Source organism: Oxyura jamaicensis, chromosome 6, assembly GCF_011077185.1.
Source record: "Oxyura jamaicensis isolate SHBP4307 breed ruddy duck chromosome 6, BPBGC_Ojam_1.0, whole genome shotgun sequence".
Lineage (NCBI taxonomy): Eukaryota > Metazoa > Chordata > Aves > Anseriformes > Anatidae > Oxyura > Oxyura jamaicensis.
Window position 1 is genome coordinate 5775571 of NC_048898.1, and position 17061 is coordinate 5792631.

Genomic DNA, 17061 nt, shown 5'->3' on the forward strand with positions numbered 1-17061 from the left:
AAGAGGGGCAGGTGGCACGATGTGGGAGCTGTGTGGGGCCACGATGCTGCAGGTGTCTCTCAGGTTAATTTGTAATGCTCTGAAAGATGAGTGGCATTTTATCTGAGGAATAACCAGAAGCCCAAATGGGACTATTATTCATTGTCTTTTTCTCTGCTATTGGGTAGGCTTTTGTAAGAAACATTTCACAAAGTTAAATGTCTGTATTTTCACAAAGGTAAATGACACAGTAACTGAGAAATATATCTTTATTATTGAATGTTTATATTCTAAAAGCTTTTATCCGGGGTTACAATCCGATCCAATTTCTCTCTAATTAACTAACCCAGCATTTGTTCAGCAAGTAACTGTAACTTAAATTGAAAAGTTTAAGAACATGCAGCATCTTTCACTCTATTTTTTTCTCTTCCTCCCCCACTTACAGTCAAGATTTTGGTGCAATAAATAACAAAATAAACATCTCATCTGTGAACTAGTAGTTGCACTTAACTTTGGTGACTAATAGATAGGCATTTAAAAATAAAAATACTCTTTCAGTGTCAAATGGATAAAGGAACATATTAATGTATTTACTTCCATTCTAAAGATCACCTTCATTATCATTTCTTCATGTCTGTAGGATGTGGGAAATACAAAAAACCTAAAGGTTGTTGCTATGATATGGTTTTCCTAGGCAAGTTCTTGTAACACACGACCCGACCAAAACCCATGCAACACAATTGACAAATCCTTTTCACCACACCATGGCAAGTGTAAGGCCAAGTGTGGCCTTGTGACAGTTAAACAAATATTAAAATGTCAGTACAAGCTAAATACCCGAACTGACTTTACATTGTGACTTCCTACCGAAACAGTGTTGAGAAACTTTAAACACGTATGTGATAGTTCCACATCCACTAGTTAAAATAAAGTGAGGAATAATACTCTTTCTTTGTTCTGCTACTTTCAGGGAGCTCTGTGCACTGGCAGATGTATGACACCTGTCGTTACCTGACCTGAGCTGACTGACTGGTCCTCTTCTGCTTTAAAAATATTGCAACTCGGGTGCTTATTGCAGCAGTAATCATAGTGATACACTGCCTTTTAATACTCGGTTCTGCTTACAGTCATAGTTATAAAAATGAAAAACATTTTTCACAAATCTTTATACACATACTGTAAAAATCACCTTCCACAAAAACAATTTACATCTGTTATGAGCATTTAAAAATAATTTACGCAGACTTGTCTCATCTATTCTTTCTGTTGCTTGAGAAAACAATCTCTTCAGTAACATCAACAAGATGTTCGTATTTGTAAACATGGCATGAGGATTCAGGTTACCAAAAAACTGTACACACGGAAAAATCATCTTAATAAATACTCTGATGAATTAAGGATCCTTTTAATTGGCACAAACCACTGTAAACACCCGTACTCCCATCCTGCGGTCATCTGTCTTCATCACTCTTGGACTTTTAGTTGAAATTTGAGGATCCATCTCCCCTGAAAGGACTCTTCATGGAGATGAAGATTTGAAGGGGTTAGGTTGTGATACAGCCCTTTTAGGCCTTTTCCGACCAACCCAAGGGCAGGCACTGCTCAGGGTGCCACGCATGCTGCTCCCTGCGGCTGGCTGCCTGCTGCTGCTCACTGCTGAGCTGCCTCCTGGGGCCCGGCATGCTCTGCCCTCGCTGCTGAGTGACACCAGAGGCCGGTGCCAAAGGAGAAAGCTGCTGGGGTGTGAAAGCTGTGCTTGAGACACTGCAGCAACCCAAACCTGCACCAGCAGGGACCGTGGCTGCTGGCAGGACTGGGCTGCTTAACGGAGGTAACGAAATGTGGAGGTGTGCCCAACTGGGCTTCCCGGTGAAAATCCAGGGTAGCAATCTACTGCTAGAGCAGCCTTCAAGCAGCCCGAGTAGGCTTTTTGTGTCCACGTATGCTTGCACAGGTAACAGTCAATCATTGATCTTACACCTGCCTAAGCTGGAAGAGTGACTATTTGGGTGCCGATTAAATGGATTCTTCTGAACTTCAGCAACAGCATAGATGGAAAATAAATTACCAAGCTACATGCTGCCACTAGAATAATTAAACGTACAGCCACAGTACTGCCCAGCAAGATAACTGCAGTTGTTTAAAATAAGCTCTATAAATAAATAAATAGATAGAAAACCCTCTGTGTAAACTTAATAAAATGTCATTTCTCTAATGTGCCCAAAGAGGGAATGGCGTTGCTAAATAATATAAATATTCCATATTGTATACATTTCTATATATTATATCTTATGTTTTGGCATGGCCAGATGGATAGGAAAAAGTGGGATGATTGACTTCATTCAGTATTTGTTCTGCTGAAGCCAAGCTCCTGTGTTACTTTCTATTGTTAGCCGTTCCTATAGCTGTTTGCTCTTTTTACCCATCTTGGATTTTGCACTCACTTTCCTGGCAGAGCAGACTGGTTCACCTTTCTTTTGGGCTCTCCAGATTTCTCTTGGGCAATCAACAGGTTCGTAGAAGCATCTGACTGGCTGCAAACTGTTTTTTTCTTCCTTTGTTTTTTTCAGCAAGACTCTTCCTTTCTGAAAGGAATGAGGCTTTGTGTCGGGGATGTTGTATGAGGCGTGTTGACTTCCTCGGCTCCTGAAATTAATAAGAGTGATTATTAATAATTATTCAGTCTTGCAAAGTGAAAGCTGCCCCCAAATGTCCCAAACCCATATATTTTTGCAGGCAGAATAGCCTTGCTTTACAGGACCAGGTTGAAAGTTAGGAACAGTTGCAATATAAATTACATTTCTCCATAATCAAAATCATCCCTTGCTACAGGAACTACACATTACTGATGGACTCTTCATGTACGTTCATCTACATTTCAAATGAGGATATGATTCTGCTGATTTTGGAGCACTGTCACCTTGCTCAGGTCTATATCCTTGTTAACTTATTAATCTAGAGATTTTAAAGATAACGCATATTCACAGCAACCTTCTGCAATTGTCCCCGTGTCTCTGGAAGACCACATGGTCCCAATGACAGCAGAAAGTGGGTGCAGGAACTGTGGGGGCTTCTGGTGGGATCTGAGCACTGCCTGGGACTCTGCCAAGTGCTAGGGGACCGCAGCTGCCAGTGGCCAGTAGCTCAGGAAACTCGGCTCTGCCGCTGTGCTGGCCACCCGGGACACTTTGGCTTTGCTTTAGGCTGCGATTTGGAAAGGGAGAAGAGGAAAGGGGAATAGAGAAATTGGCGTGAAGAAGGGAGCAAAATCTTAAAGGCCAAAGTGAGCTGAATTCTTTGTTCTCTGTGCGATGGTTCAGGCCTGGCAGGATTTGATGAAATCGGTGAGCTCAGGAGGAGTTAATACATGGTGGTGCTGTGCGGGCTGAGCCGTGCCCTCTGCTCCGAGATTTGTATTTTGAAACCTCAGTTCCACAGTTTAGCTAAGTCACATACCTTTTAACATCATCTCAGAATGTTTTATGGCGGATACATGTAGTGTAACAGCAGCACAGTGGATGTCAGACACCAGCTCGTGTCTGCCCAGATGCTGTGACTGAAGTGAAGAACAGATGTGTGTACTTGTGCGTCAGTCTCTTAAGGGCTCCCACAGGGCTATTTTCCAGAGCTCGTCCTTTCTGAAAACCTATCTGTGCTGTTCTCCTGGGAGCTGGACAGTACTGTGCATTGGTAAGGCCAGTTTTGGAAAAAGCTGCAGTTGTGTAAGTACCACAGCACGAGCCCTCTCCCATGAGGATGTGCAGCCTCACTCTGTTCTCCCTGTGCCACCCTCCCAGCTGGTCCTGCTTTACAGCAACAGCCATCAACGTTGCACTGTTTTAAAGCTACCCGATACTTCTGCATTCCCCTCCTCCTCACAGACTTGCAGAGACCTTGTTTGAATCACACATGGTACCAGCAAAATGTGTTGCTCTTCATGTGTCTCTCTCCAAATCTGCCCTCGTTTGAAGCAACCTCTGTGAAAGACCCGCAGGGTGTCTTGAAAACCTCTGCATGTGTTGGTATGAGGCAGTGAAAGCCAACTGTCAGCACAGGAACTGAGCCTTACCTACAGAACGGCTTTACCTGCTGGCAGCTTTGTTAAAACCAGATCAGGTCATGGTTAAGATGGCAGGAAGGGATTGCCTAAAAGAGCTGAACTGTATTTAAATTAAACCAGTTTGTGGCAGAGGAGATGGATTTCTGCCCCTAATTAGTAATCAGGGTGAAGAAGGTATTCAAGCTGGCTGAAGACACAGGCCATCGCACGCTGAAACGCAATGCTGCTGGCTCTAGGTGTGGGCAACGTTGCTTCACGGAGACAGGCAGCTCCTCAATACAGGTGACTCCGAGATGCTGAACTTTGAATCATGGGGTCGTGTGGGTTGGCAGGGACTTAAAGCCCATCCATAGGCAGAGACACCTCCCACTGCATCAGGCTGAGATTTGCTTTATACCCAGAGCAGGCAGAGCAAAATAAACCCTCCCTACCCCACTGAGCATCTTCTCCTCTATCCTCTCTGCTTTGTAGGACAAGTTGGGCTATTTTTAATCTGATAATTCCAAATAAAGGCTACCACTGAATGCTAGTTTTGCCAGTGTCTTTTAAAGGAGAACTGTATCAATAGGCAAACAGAAACCTCTGAACAATTTTACATATTGATCTCCCACTATTTGTCAGCAACTAATGGATCTTTCCAAACTGGGTTATACTCAGGCCAAAGACTTTACCTTGACAAAACAGCCCATAGTAGTTCTACTCCCAGAACAGCTGCTTGAGTAACCTGAGATGTTGCTAGCAGCCGTACTTTCTCAGGACACTTGTTTGCTTACATGTGATTAAGTTGACAGTGTTAGTGCCAGTTAGGAAACGACAACTGTCTCTCTCCTACCTACAGAATGTAAAAGATATTTTCAGCTGAAACTTGACTTGCATTTACCAAAGACATTCAACAACTGTAGCACTGCAATAGGCTATTAAAGTCAATCTGAAAGGTATCATTTATTTTACACAAAATTATTCTTCATTTTCCTTTAAAGAAAATCTCATTTTATTTTTGATTTAGCAGAAATCTTTTGATGGAACAGAAATCCTGATTTAGCAGAAATCTCTTTTTCTTCCATTACGTCTCATAAATACAGACCCCGCTAAGGTACAGAACTTGATCCAAACCCAACCTGATTCAGGCTTTTGGATCAATTTGAAATGCAAAAGCAGCAATTTAAGCATGTCAAGTTACATCTTTAAGTAAGAGAAAAATAAAAAGACATACATACAGGCATCTGGGTTTCTTATTTAATGAAATGTCTGTAAACTGCAAAGAAAAAAAGAAACAGGTGGTAAATATTAATATTAAATTATCAAGTAATTAAAGTATGGAGATAAAATATATGCAGTCTTCAAAATCACATTTCCATTCTCACCTGCTGTTAGTACAAGAAAAATGTTCATGAAAGAAACCTAGGGAAAAAAAAAACTTTTTCAGGTTGTGATTCCTCTAACTTACTTAGTTTTTAAAATTTGTTGTTAGTCGTTGGACTTTTCCCCGTTATTTTTGTCATAATTATAATCACAGTAAATTGCTAAAGAAGTGTGGGTTGAACAGAGATGCTTCACTTTAGATTAAACAATACGGTACAATGAGAAGTAATTATTGTGTTCAAGATAATTAATAAGGGACAGTGCCTGAATAAACTGTATTAAATTAGCTTTCTCTCAGAGCCTTTAATTTTGCAGTGATGTGTTTCCTTTACACAAGCAGCTAGAAAACCTCCACTACCAGCTCTTGTCTCTGCCTCCAGCAGCACTCCGGGCTGGAGGGCAGGAACACCAGTGTTTCTCTCCCTCCCTACCCCAAATCTCAAGACTAGCTAGGAATAGCGTAACCTTGGTGCCAGCAGCATGAACTTTGCATGACTTCATTTATTATGACCGCCTGATGGACAGCTTGGAATCACTTTGTCTCGTTCCTCTTGTAGTGGAGGTCAGGAAAGGAGGCATTTGATGCCAGCTCAGCCTAAATCAGTCTGCGTTCCTACAGGCTTCTGTGTATTGATCTCCCATCAGTGTCACTAGACCAAGGCTTTGAATATCATTTAATGAAGTCGCTGAGCCAAGCAAATGTTCCCTCTGTCCCTGGTATTCTCCATGCTTTGCAGATGGATTTTTGCCCAGCCTGACTTTGCTTGTCATACATCTTGGATGGGAGTCTGGAGCCATCCCATGCTGTGCTCTTCTGTAATTACCCCCGAAGGTCAGGCTGGTCAGTATTTGGATGGGTGGCCTTAGCAATGCTGAAGTCACTCATAGAGCAGGGCAGCTGCCTCAAAAACTACTGCCTTCCCCAGGGGACAGTGCTGAGCCAGGGACCCCAGTAAACATATCAAGAGCATGGGAGATTTAATACCGAGGCCCATCTTTACACCCCCCTCAGCGTTCTCACAGACACTGTTTGAGGTGCCCTACACTACATGTCAGTGCATCCACTGATTTGGTTCTTGCCTATAGGTCTTTGTCTTCCACGTGGTTACAGAAACCTTTGCTTTCTGCCACTACAGCCCTCTTTCGTGCTGTGCATGATGAAATGCCTCTCATCTCACCTCCACGAGGGTGAGCAATTACTTAGCATAGGCAGTATGTGGTATTCACTGAAACTGAAATGTTCTGGAGAAGTCGTGGATAAAACTTGCCATATAAATGTAATGCTTTGTAGGGAGTTTAAGAGGTAATAATGAGGGCTTTTAAAGAAATAATGTTATTTTTAAAAGCATTGTTCAGACAGCAGTGGTTTCTAGTCTGTGGAGTCTAGTCTGACAGGCCTGTGGGAATCCATTCACTCTTCCTACACGTCTACTGATAGGGAACTACAGAAAGCAAGCTGAAAGCTGCCAGCAGGTTTACGTGTCCATTACAGGGATCCACATCCTTTCTGAAAATCTTTAGGGATCTCCAGAAGACTGCCAAGTCGACACAAGGGAAACTGTTTCCAGCAAAGGTAACATCAGCAATAGCCAAAGCTGGAAAAAAAAAATCTGCCAAATATTTTATTATTTTCTGCTCTCCTTCTCCCATCTCTGATTACTGTTCTCATCCTCTCTGCTTCTTTGTTCAAAAGGAAATAAAGTCTGGCTCAAATGGAGTCCAGATGAGATAAACTGAGCTTCTACATGTTGTTCCTACACCCTTTTCCATGCTGCTGCAGACCCAAGAGGTGTCAAGAAAGTGTTCTCTGGGCAGCATGACTACCCATTTGGCCATCCCAAATCAGTGCAAGACCTACCCTGCTTTTTATTCCCAGTTTATCACTTCCAGTCTGACCCCGTTAGTCAAAGTCCCACTGCTGGCTCTGCAGGAAGCCATGACAAGCACAAGGAGTGGGAATGTCTGGTCACCAACAGCACTGAGGTTACCACAAGGCACAGTGCTTGGTTCTGCTTTTACCTTTTCCTCCTTTGCCAGGTTAGCTGTCCTGCCAGGGTCATTTTTTCTGCTGTACACTTGCCAGGGCCCATGAACAGCCAGCTGCAGCACCCTCGCAAAGGAGGAAGGAAGCACCAGCCTTGTTTTGTGTGGCTCAGGGTACCAGCAACGTTTACAGCCATCGCTGCTCTTCCCATCCCCAAGGTAGCGGTACCTGACTGCAGCTGTAAGGGCACAAAGCTGGAATTCTCATCTGCCTGCTGCCTTTGTTCATTACCCTATGATTTGGTTACAGCTGCAGGTTGTTTTCCACACCACCCATTACAGTGATGATCAAGAGCTCTAAGCTGCAAATAAAATTCATGTGAGTGAGACCCAGAACTTTTAGGTTTCTATAACGAGACTCAAAATTGTTTGAAACTCACCTTTTACTACTTAACACACACTCAGTGTAAGGCATGACAAATACGAGAAGTGGCGGTTTAAAACATAAATAAAACATAAGTCTGAAGAAGCATTTACAAATCCAGATCTGTCAGGAGTAGCAATTAGCCTGTCCCACTGAGCCTACTCACACTGAAAGTCAAGCACTTTCCCTCTGGTGGTGGGTGAGAATTAACGAAAGGACTTTGCTGGCTTACCACGTGGTCGCTGACATCCGTGTGGCTGCAGGCGATCTGCTGGTTTTGGTAATACTCTAGCTGCCTTTCCGCCAGGTCCACGCGCTGCAGCAGGTTCTCAATGAAGTGCTGGAGCCTGGCTTTTCCCCGCACTTCTTTTTCTGCCGCTTCTTCGAGGAAGTGGTTGAAAGTAACAACTTCTCTGTAAGACCAAAATATCACAGAGAGGCAACATGTAAATAATGGGGAGAGCCCCGGTCTCACTGCTGTCATAAAATTACTGATGGCTTCTCCTCTTCTGCATGGTGCTATCCCATGGTAGCTAATTACTGTCCTTCCCCTCCATTAAGGGATTTCAATCGTTTTGCGGACACTGACTAAAGATCTGAAGCCCTGAATGCTGAATTTAAGTTTATGGACAGTGTTTTTTGTTGTTGTTTTTTTTGTCACACTCTCAGAGCTCCTGGAAATAGTCCATAGATCCTGTTGGTCCACAGACCGCAGGGCAGAAATGCTTTCATTAAGCAAAACCATTCGCCACTCAAGGTACCTGTGCACAGCCTTAGCCACTTACCCAAAACCAGATCTACCTTCTCTTTTCTTATTTATAAATGTGCCTATCCGTCCTGAAACATGAAGAGAAGCGGATGAAACCCCCAGATCATCTTCCTGGTTCATCAAAATCTTACAGTGGTAGTTTAAAAGAGCCGCTGTGGTAGTTCCTAACTTAAAAGAGCTGCCGTGGCCATTAAGCTCTGTTTTGGCTGCAATCCTGCAAGTATTTCCAAGTGCAGCGCTGTGAGCTGGAGCTAGTGGGAGCACAGGAGATGAAGAGAGAATCTAGAGATCGTTGAGCAAGGAGTAAGTGTGTGGGAAGACCAAGGTTTAGGTCAGGAGTTTAGAAATGCTTCTTGTCTGGTAGCACAATTGGAAGCAACAAATAGCACTGCTGACTGTGAAAGGTCCCAGCTATGTATGGAGACAGAGCACATTTTGAAGGGCTCTGCATACCCGTGGTGCTAAGTGAGCCACTCTTTGGGCCTCGTTTCAGGAGTTCTGGGTGGGAAACGTTTGGATACAGCCAGCCATGTATTACAGAAAATGGCAAATCTGAGCATGCAGGATTTCCCCAGTTACTAGATGCCTGGATAAACAGTTCCTGCTCTGCCAGTGAAGCCACATTAATTTTTGCTCTGTACAAAACTCAGGGTGTGGGAGTTGGAGGAACCAACGCTTGCCAAATGAAACAGGGCATGATTGTTCGGTGGAAATAACAGCGCCTGAGAAAATAACATTTTAAGGCAAAACTAGGAAACATTTTGTAGCAGTAATAGCCTTTCAAAGCTTTGCTTGTTTATAACAAATCCAAATGTTCTCTGTGTTTCATCAAAGATTGTTTTAACTCAGCATACTTGTAGATAATGATTTTAAGTGAGCTGGTTTTGTCTTACGAAGTTAGGCATAAGTGGTCAACCATGGAAATCTGCCATTTAAACTTCACGCTGCATCTGCCTCCTCTAAGCCACAGCAGAGTGCGTCAGGAGGCTGTTTACATGGCTGATCCTAGCGGCAGGAATGAGCTAAAAACCAGCACGTACTGCTTGGATGAGCACACTCATGAAGGTTAGCTTATATGAACTTACCACAAAGTCTGGCTGAAGAAACTGAGAGGTACCTTGTTTGTTAAACTCCTGTTTCAAGGCTTTGTAGTTTCTGTGACTGCTCAGAGTGATTTGGTAATAAAAAGCCACTGAAGGATGCTGAGGAGGAAGCAAATCTAAACTCAGTAAGGTCACATTGAGGGCTTTGTTCTCACATCACTTAGAGCACTAACTCCTTTAATTTCATGAAGCTACTCTGGATTTACGAAGCCAATGGCACTGCCGCAGGTTACTCTTTTGCAGTGGACAGGAAGCTCAAAGGACAGAAACTTACCAGGTTGGCTCTAAATCCCTCCTTTGGGGAAGGACGGTGAGCTGCACGCAGCCTTCCAGCAGAAGCGCTGGGGCAGAGCAGGGACTGGCCAGCCTGGGACACCACCAGCACGTCCCTGCCATGGCCACGCAGCCAGCTTGTGTGCTTGGCTGTATCTGGAGGCCATAAGCATCACATCAAGGACCCGGCATTTGTTTTTAGGAGGCTGATAGTTCAATGAATGCTAATATTTGTAATTGTGCCAGTAAAGGTAATTAAAAAGGATTCATTAATCTCCTGCTCCATGGCATGAATATATTACCCATAAATTTTCCTTTCCTACGAACATGTAGTTAGTGAGCAGCACATAGGGAGATGGGGGAAAAGGGAATTTTTTCTGGAAGACTTGAATCACGCTCAGGAGAACAGGCACATAAACTCAATAAACTCCCTAGTATTCTCCTTGCTTTCTAGACTACTCAAGGTAACTTGGCATCCTACAAGTCACTACTTGTAGCAACTGTTACTAGCAGCAGCAGCACCATTTTGTTATCTGTAGGATAGCAAGAAAAAAAAAAAAGGAAAAATGTATCCATCGTTTTTCTCTGTTTGTTCAGATGTCTCGATACAATCTATGAATCTGCCTTGAATAACTTTTAGATAAAACTTTTCCTTTGTGCTGAAATTGTACAGCCACTCTGTAAGTTCCTTCTATGAAGACAGGAGCCGGAATATGGAGCCCTATAGAGAATATAGAGAGAGAGGAGCCCTCTCTCTACAGTCCTATTTCTAGTATCTATTTTTAATAGATGTGCTGATTTTGTTCTTATTTGTTTTCAATTTATTTCTCCAGGCCTCTGCCACATTTTGGGGGAATGTTATGCGATGGTTTCTGTCTTTTACTTTGTGCTCTGGCACTGTGGAAAGATGGATGTTCCCAGCAGGTCAGCTAATGACTCCTAATGAAGTTGGGGGAAGGTGGGCCTGCGAGTATTACAGGGCCCACTTGGTGGAGGTGTAAAACAGAGAGCACAGCAGCACAGGCCTGCTGGGCTCAGTATCTACAGAACAGCCTTGTCAGCAGCAGTCACCTGACAGAGGACTCATTTATTAAAGCCTGGCTCAGACCAGAAGCACTGCCCTTTCTGTTTGGAGGTCTCTGCTACCCTATGCTGATCCTTCTACATCTGGAGTGCTGCTGCTATATTAAGGAAAGGTTATGCAGAGCTGTTAGCTCCCCTGGAGCCCCTCTGCTCTCAGAAGCATTTCCTTCCCACTCTCCTCTGCTCCCGCTTGCTCTCTGCTCCATCAGCCTGCAGCCTCCTGCCTCTTCTCGTTCAGCACCACTCTGGTCTTCGCTGTAGGCGCTAGGTCCTGCCACCGCGTCCTCTGCGTGGACTCGATGATGCTCAGTGCAGCTCGGACATCTGTAAATGTCTGTAATGGGCAGCAGAGTGATTTATCCTGTTTTCTTACAGGATGCAATACTAATATTAACATGGGTTGTACAGCATAATGGTTTGTTGAAGGGCTATGACTGGGCAGCAGGGAGAAGGGGCAGCTCTGTCTTGGGTGCTGCAACCTCCATCAGACAGATGCTTTTATAAGGAGGGATGACTGCTCCTTCCCAGAGAGCAGAGGGCAGCAGTTTGTGGCATGGGGGGGGGGGCATGTGGCATGTCCAAGAGGAGCAGCAGGTGCCCGTGCTGCCAGACAGAGAAGAGCTCTTCCCAAACACAGTGTCAGATATGGTAAATAAAGTCGTAAATCAGAGCAGCCTAGGTGAAATTCATTCTTTCGCCTTCACCACTAGATCACAGGGTGGTCCCTGCAGAACTAGTGAGCTGCAGTTGTTGTTTACCAGGGCAGTTGCTGGCATGCGGACCCTGCAGATGCCCTTAGTGCTCGCTTGGCTTTCAGCGGATGAACACGTGATACGCAGAGTAGATGCAGAGGTTGGGACAGCTCCAGCTCCTTAACAACTGACAAGAAGGGATAATGGTTTCACACATTGCAACCAAACCCTCCTACAGATACATAGCGCTGGTCCCAGGACTATTTACAGCAACTTGGACACCTGCAACTGCTCCGTAGGTGGAGACAGGCACAGGGCTCTGGGCAGACTCTGCACCCAAGCATCAAATCCCTTTACAGAATTGCACTTTGCCTAAACTGGATAGAGAAACAAATTATGCTATTATTTTACCTAAAGACGGGGAAGTTCCTACCAAAGCAAGTTTCCATTTACTTGAGAAGCTATTTAAAATATGAACAGTCATTAAGTATGAAGGCTGCTGACCCGATCCATCATCCCTTTGGCTTCTCTGCCTGAAGGCTGGTATCTGTTGCTCATTAGGCTGCGGTTTCACATTCCTACACCACTATCAGCACATTTGATTTAAGAGGTTCACACCTCCTCCTCTCAGAAAGTTACTGTCCCATCGGTTGCACCCATTCGCTGGGTTGTGGTCTAGATCTGAGCCCTGAGCTTACTGGGGTGACACTGTGAGGATTAAAATGCTTTATTTCCCAGACCCATTTTGTGGGCTAGTCCTGCTACACTTCAACCAGCGCAGCTGAGGGGGGAGCAGTGGCTTGAGTGGGAAGATGAAAGGACATGGGGAAGAGGGAGCAGGACCCCATGAAACCAAGGGTGGAAAACCAACATCTAGTTGTGGTCATCAAAAGCAAAACTGGTTTGTTGTACAAGTGATACTCATATTTAAAGGCAAGCTGTTATTTCAAAGAAGCCAAAATTGCAGTGATCTTTAAAAGCCAGCTCTTAATCCCATTGTCAAGCTGTTATTTGAACAAATAGTTCCAATAATTGCAAATTTCAGGTGAAGCCAGTAGCAAAAATAACCACTGACCACAGTAGCTATTCTGAAATAGCCCTTTTATTGCAGGCTATGCCAGAGCAGAGGCATGACCAGATGGTCTTAAAACAAATGTAATAGATTGATTAAAGAAAATACTGTCAGAGATATGATGACTTACTACATGTATGCTCTTGCCCTATAATTAGGAGACAAAGTGAAATTAAGTCACCACTGAAGACTGTAACTTCAAATACCCTGTTTAGACCCAGTGAAGAAAAAGGTCAAACTCTGCTAGTTTCATTGTTTTTACATGACCTCCAGAACCAAGCCTCTAGGTGTCCTCTAGAAGGAGTTCATAACTGGTTTTATTTTCAATGGTTTTCTTGCTGTCTTATTCAATACAATCTTACTCCCTTTGGGAAGGCTCCTGTGTTAGCTTTAACATCACAGTGCTCACATTGAGTTGCATTCTCCTTCATCAGACATTGAATAATCCCTTTCAGGGCACATTTTCTAATTAAATCATTTGTTTGCTCAGCAGCTCTGCTGAAGGCTTGACGCTGTGGCCATCATTCACCAAAACTGTTCAGGGTCCAACTAAGGCAGATTGGTAAACTGGGACCTGCCTTTAGTAGCTGTGCCTGCTTCTCTAGAACATCCTCTGCCTCCCAGATAGTGATAATAAAAAAAACTTTGGTCATTCAACTTTCTAAGTTTGATGAGACTAAGTGACACAACAGCACCTGCTCTAGGACTTCTCAGTGCCTAGTGTTACTGCTTTAACTACGTATTACTATAGTTAGCGCGGTACCTCCACCTGTCCTACCCTTTACAACTCACCTCCATACCAGCTGCCAACTTTTTCTCAAAAAAAAAAAAAAAAACTCTAAAGGAGAGTTTCTGTGACCTTATCTAAGAGTTGGACTAGAATTTTTCTTTTTACAATAATTTTCTTTTTTAAACCCACAGACTGATCTCAAGTAGCCCTGTCTCTTTCTCTGAGATCTAAAGTGCTATTGGTAATAACCTGTTTCTGTTTTTTCACATGCACCCTATTCCTGATGTCTGGTAGTAGGGGAAACCATTCCAAACCCAAAGGAACACTGCTTTCCTTTACTTCCTTTGAAAAAGGGTGACAGAGACGTTTCTGGGAGGAAGGTGTTTCCTTTTTCCTCTTTCAAAGAGGACAGAGGAACAAGTTTTCAGCTATAGTGGATCAATATCAGTACTACTTTTGAGAGAAGTTATCCATATTCACAAGGTTGCTCATGGGAAAAAAAAAAATAGTCCAAAGAAACTGATGAAAGCGTTTGTTTCTGAAGGTCAGCAAGTATCAAAGCAGTCCCTAAGGGCTGCCTTTGACTTTTCACAATCTGCAGTGAGAACTCCTGCAATTTCCATTAAGCAGTCTTGTTTGGCTTTCTAATCATCTGGACTTCTTCCAGAAACCAAAGCCAAAGCTGAGATCTTCCTTTTTGAAGGAGAAAGTCATTTCAGCACACCACATAAGTTTCTGAACACACAGAGGGATGAATATATAGACAGGTCTCAAAATTTACCAGTGGTCCAAGAGAAAACCAAACAAGTGACACTGTCATTCCCAGAGCCATGAAGATCTGTTTTTTTCCCCTCTACCACAGCATACCATGCAGAGCTTCCCTGCTAGCATCACAAAACTAAATGTCCCAGACATTTTCAGAGGTTCAGAGTCAAGATGCTTTTACAAAGCATTATTTATGTCTTCCTTCTCAATTTCCTAATTATGGAGTCCTAATTCAAGCATCGTTGTATTCAATTGTTGTATATCAGTTTTCTATGGTTGTATCCCTTGCTGTCCCCCAGGATGGGAAATGCAGAAGCTGTCTGAGCAACAAAAAATCAGTTTTTCTGTGAACTCTACCTGTTCTCACACCCTGTCTGATCCTCCCAGCCTCCTCAGAGTGCCTTGACAGTGCTCTGCACTGAGGCAGCAACGCAAGGAGCTGAGAGGTCAGGGCACCCTCCCTTCTATCCCCTTGTCTCACCTCAGCTCCAGATGCAGGGCAGGGAGGGGGTGAGCAAGCCCTTGCTGGTGCTACGATGAGGTGCTGCTGGTGTTGCACGACTCCTCTCCCACGCACATTCTCAGAGATTTTGTGTGGGACACAATTCGTGCCTCTTCATTTTAGATATCCCAAGTTCAGCATCTTGCCTAAAACATCTGCTTACCTGTGGTCCCTCTCTAGTCTGCAAAGGGAAGAACCTCCACAGAGCAATTCCTCCCACTCTCAGATACTCTTCTAGAAGAGGTAGGATGAATCACGCTGTGACAGAGCCCATAGGGGGAGTTTGGCTAGATTGGAATATCAAAACTACTTCAAACTGTAAGTTACACATCTTCACAGCCTCTTTCCAGCATGCTTTCAAGTCTCTCTCTCAGTTCCACTATTACCTTTAGCTTCACCTTGAGTCCTTGAATCTTCTTGTCCATGAAGTTGACCTAATATTTCAGAAATCAGAGGTGCTGAATATCTATCCCCTCTCCTGGGGATCAGTTGCACTGCCTCACTGTCGATTACTCCTACTGATAGAGGAGCCATCAGCATCTTTTCTTTCTAGTCCTTAGACTGCAGGAAGGAATGATGAAAGCCCTCCAAACTTCCTACACTGAACTCCTACACCACCTTCCTTATTTCTTCTAAGATCAGCGTCATGGCAACTAGCATCTCCCTTTGTAAGCTTGTGAATTGGTTTGGAGGCACTCCATTACCAAGACTCTTCATTTGCATTCCTCTAAAATAAGTTGTGCTGCTCCAGAAAGCCTGAAAGGTTTCAGCAAGTGCTGAATAAACTAAGTAGTTCATGTATAAATAATATATCAGCTATCACTACATTTTTAATGGATGCACCACGAGCATATTTGTAGATGGGCTGGGTTAGCCAGAATGACTCTGGTTCCCGTGCCCTGTAAGTGACTCCAGGTTCGTAGTGCTGTCCACCCCAAGCACCTACTTGGTGTGGCCTTTTAGCACCGTGTCCAGCAGGGCTTTGCTGCAGCACGGGAGGAGGCCGTCTCTGTGCACAGGCACCCCTCACGCAGCGGGGTGATTTCAGGGAGGAGGTGCTGCTCAGTTTTGTTACACGTTTCCTCCAGCACTTATCCAGCCTTCTTTAAAAGATAACAGATTAAAGGTGTCAGTGTAAGTCAGATTACGTAGTGATGATAGCTTACACTTGCTTCTACCCCACGGAAGCAGGGTCGCAACACAGGCATAACAAAATTCAACAGTTAGTGACCAGAGAGCTGCTGCTCCCCGAAGCCACTGCTCAGGGGAGCAGTGCCCTACCTGCTGGGGACACCGCCACGGGAGCTGCATCTCTAGAAGTGGAGTCACCACCCGGGGGTGGGCACCAGGCCCTTTTACAATAAACGAGCAACCAAACCGTTCCCTTTCCGCTCCCCCCGAGGCTTTCGCTGCCCCAGGAGCGCGGCAGGCCCGTGCCAAGCCCCCAGCCCTCGCTCTCCACTTACTCCTCTCTCCTGTGCAGCTCCTCCTCGGACTCGGTGAGGCGCTGCTTCAAGGCCGCGATCATCTCCACCGCCACGTCCACCTGCCTGCTGAGCGCCCGCTCCCGCCGCTGCACCTCCTGCTTCTTCTGGGAGAGCTGCACGAACGCCGCCCGCACCTCCAGCAGCTCCGCCGTTTTCTGGGCCAGCTCTCTGGTAAGCCTGTCGATCCGCTTCTCTATCGTCTTGTCCACGGCTTCCACCATCCTGTTGAACTTTTCCCTGACGTGCGCCTCGAAGGAGGCTTTGGGGTCGGCGGCGGCGAGGCCGGCGGCGGGGAGGCCGGCTTTGGACGCCTGCTCTCCGGGCGAGCCGGCGGGCACATAACCGGCGAGGCAGGGCACGGGCCCGTCCGGCTCCGGCCGCCCCTCGCTCGAGGCGTCGCAGAAGGCGGCGAAGGGCGCCTTGCGGCTCGGGGGGCTGCCCGGGGCGCACGGCTCCGGCGGCGAGCCCGGCCCCGCGTCCCCCAGCGGGAAGAGCAGGCTGCCCCTGCCCGGGGCTCGCCGCTCCTCGTAGCCGTGGCCGTGCTGCAGGTGCGCCCGCAGGGAGGACAGGCTCCGGAACCGGCTGCGCTCCCCGCAGCGCGGGCAGCGGAACGGCAGGCACGGGCTGCCACCGGGCAGCGGCTCCGGCCACGGGAACCCGCTCTGCTCCGGGCCGGCCTGCTGCATCCCCGGCCGCGGGGGCAGCCCGCCCCCCGCCTCGGCGGGGCGAACTTGGGAAACTTCGGGGGCCGCCGCGGGGCCCCGGCTCCGCTCGCCT

At 45.7% G+C, this 17061-nt stretch overlaps 1 protein-coding gene across 1 annotated transcript; it reads right to left on the reverse strand.

Annotated features, from left to right (window-relative positions):
- Positions 1 to 230: 230 nt before the first annotated feature.
- On the reverse strand, positions 231 to 16992 carry ZNF365 (zinc finger protein 365). The gene is made up of 4 exons (XM_035329399.1): positions 16264 to 16992; positions 8041 to 8221; positions 5257 to 5294; positions 231 to 2625 (listed from the first exon to the last, which is right to left on the reverse strand). The coding sequence occupies exons 1-4, from the start codon at positions 16968 to 16970 to the stop codon at positions 2379 to 2381; spliced, it is 1173 nt and encodes a 390-aa protein (XP_035185290.1). The 5' UTR covers positions 16971 to 16992; the 3' UTR covers positions 231 to 2378.
- Positions 16993 to 17061: the final 69 nt, after the last annotated feature.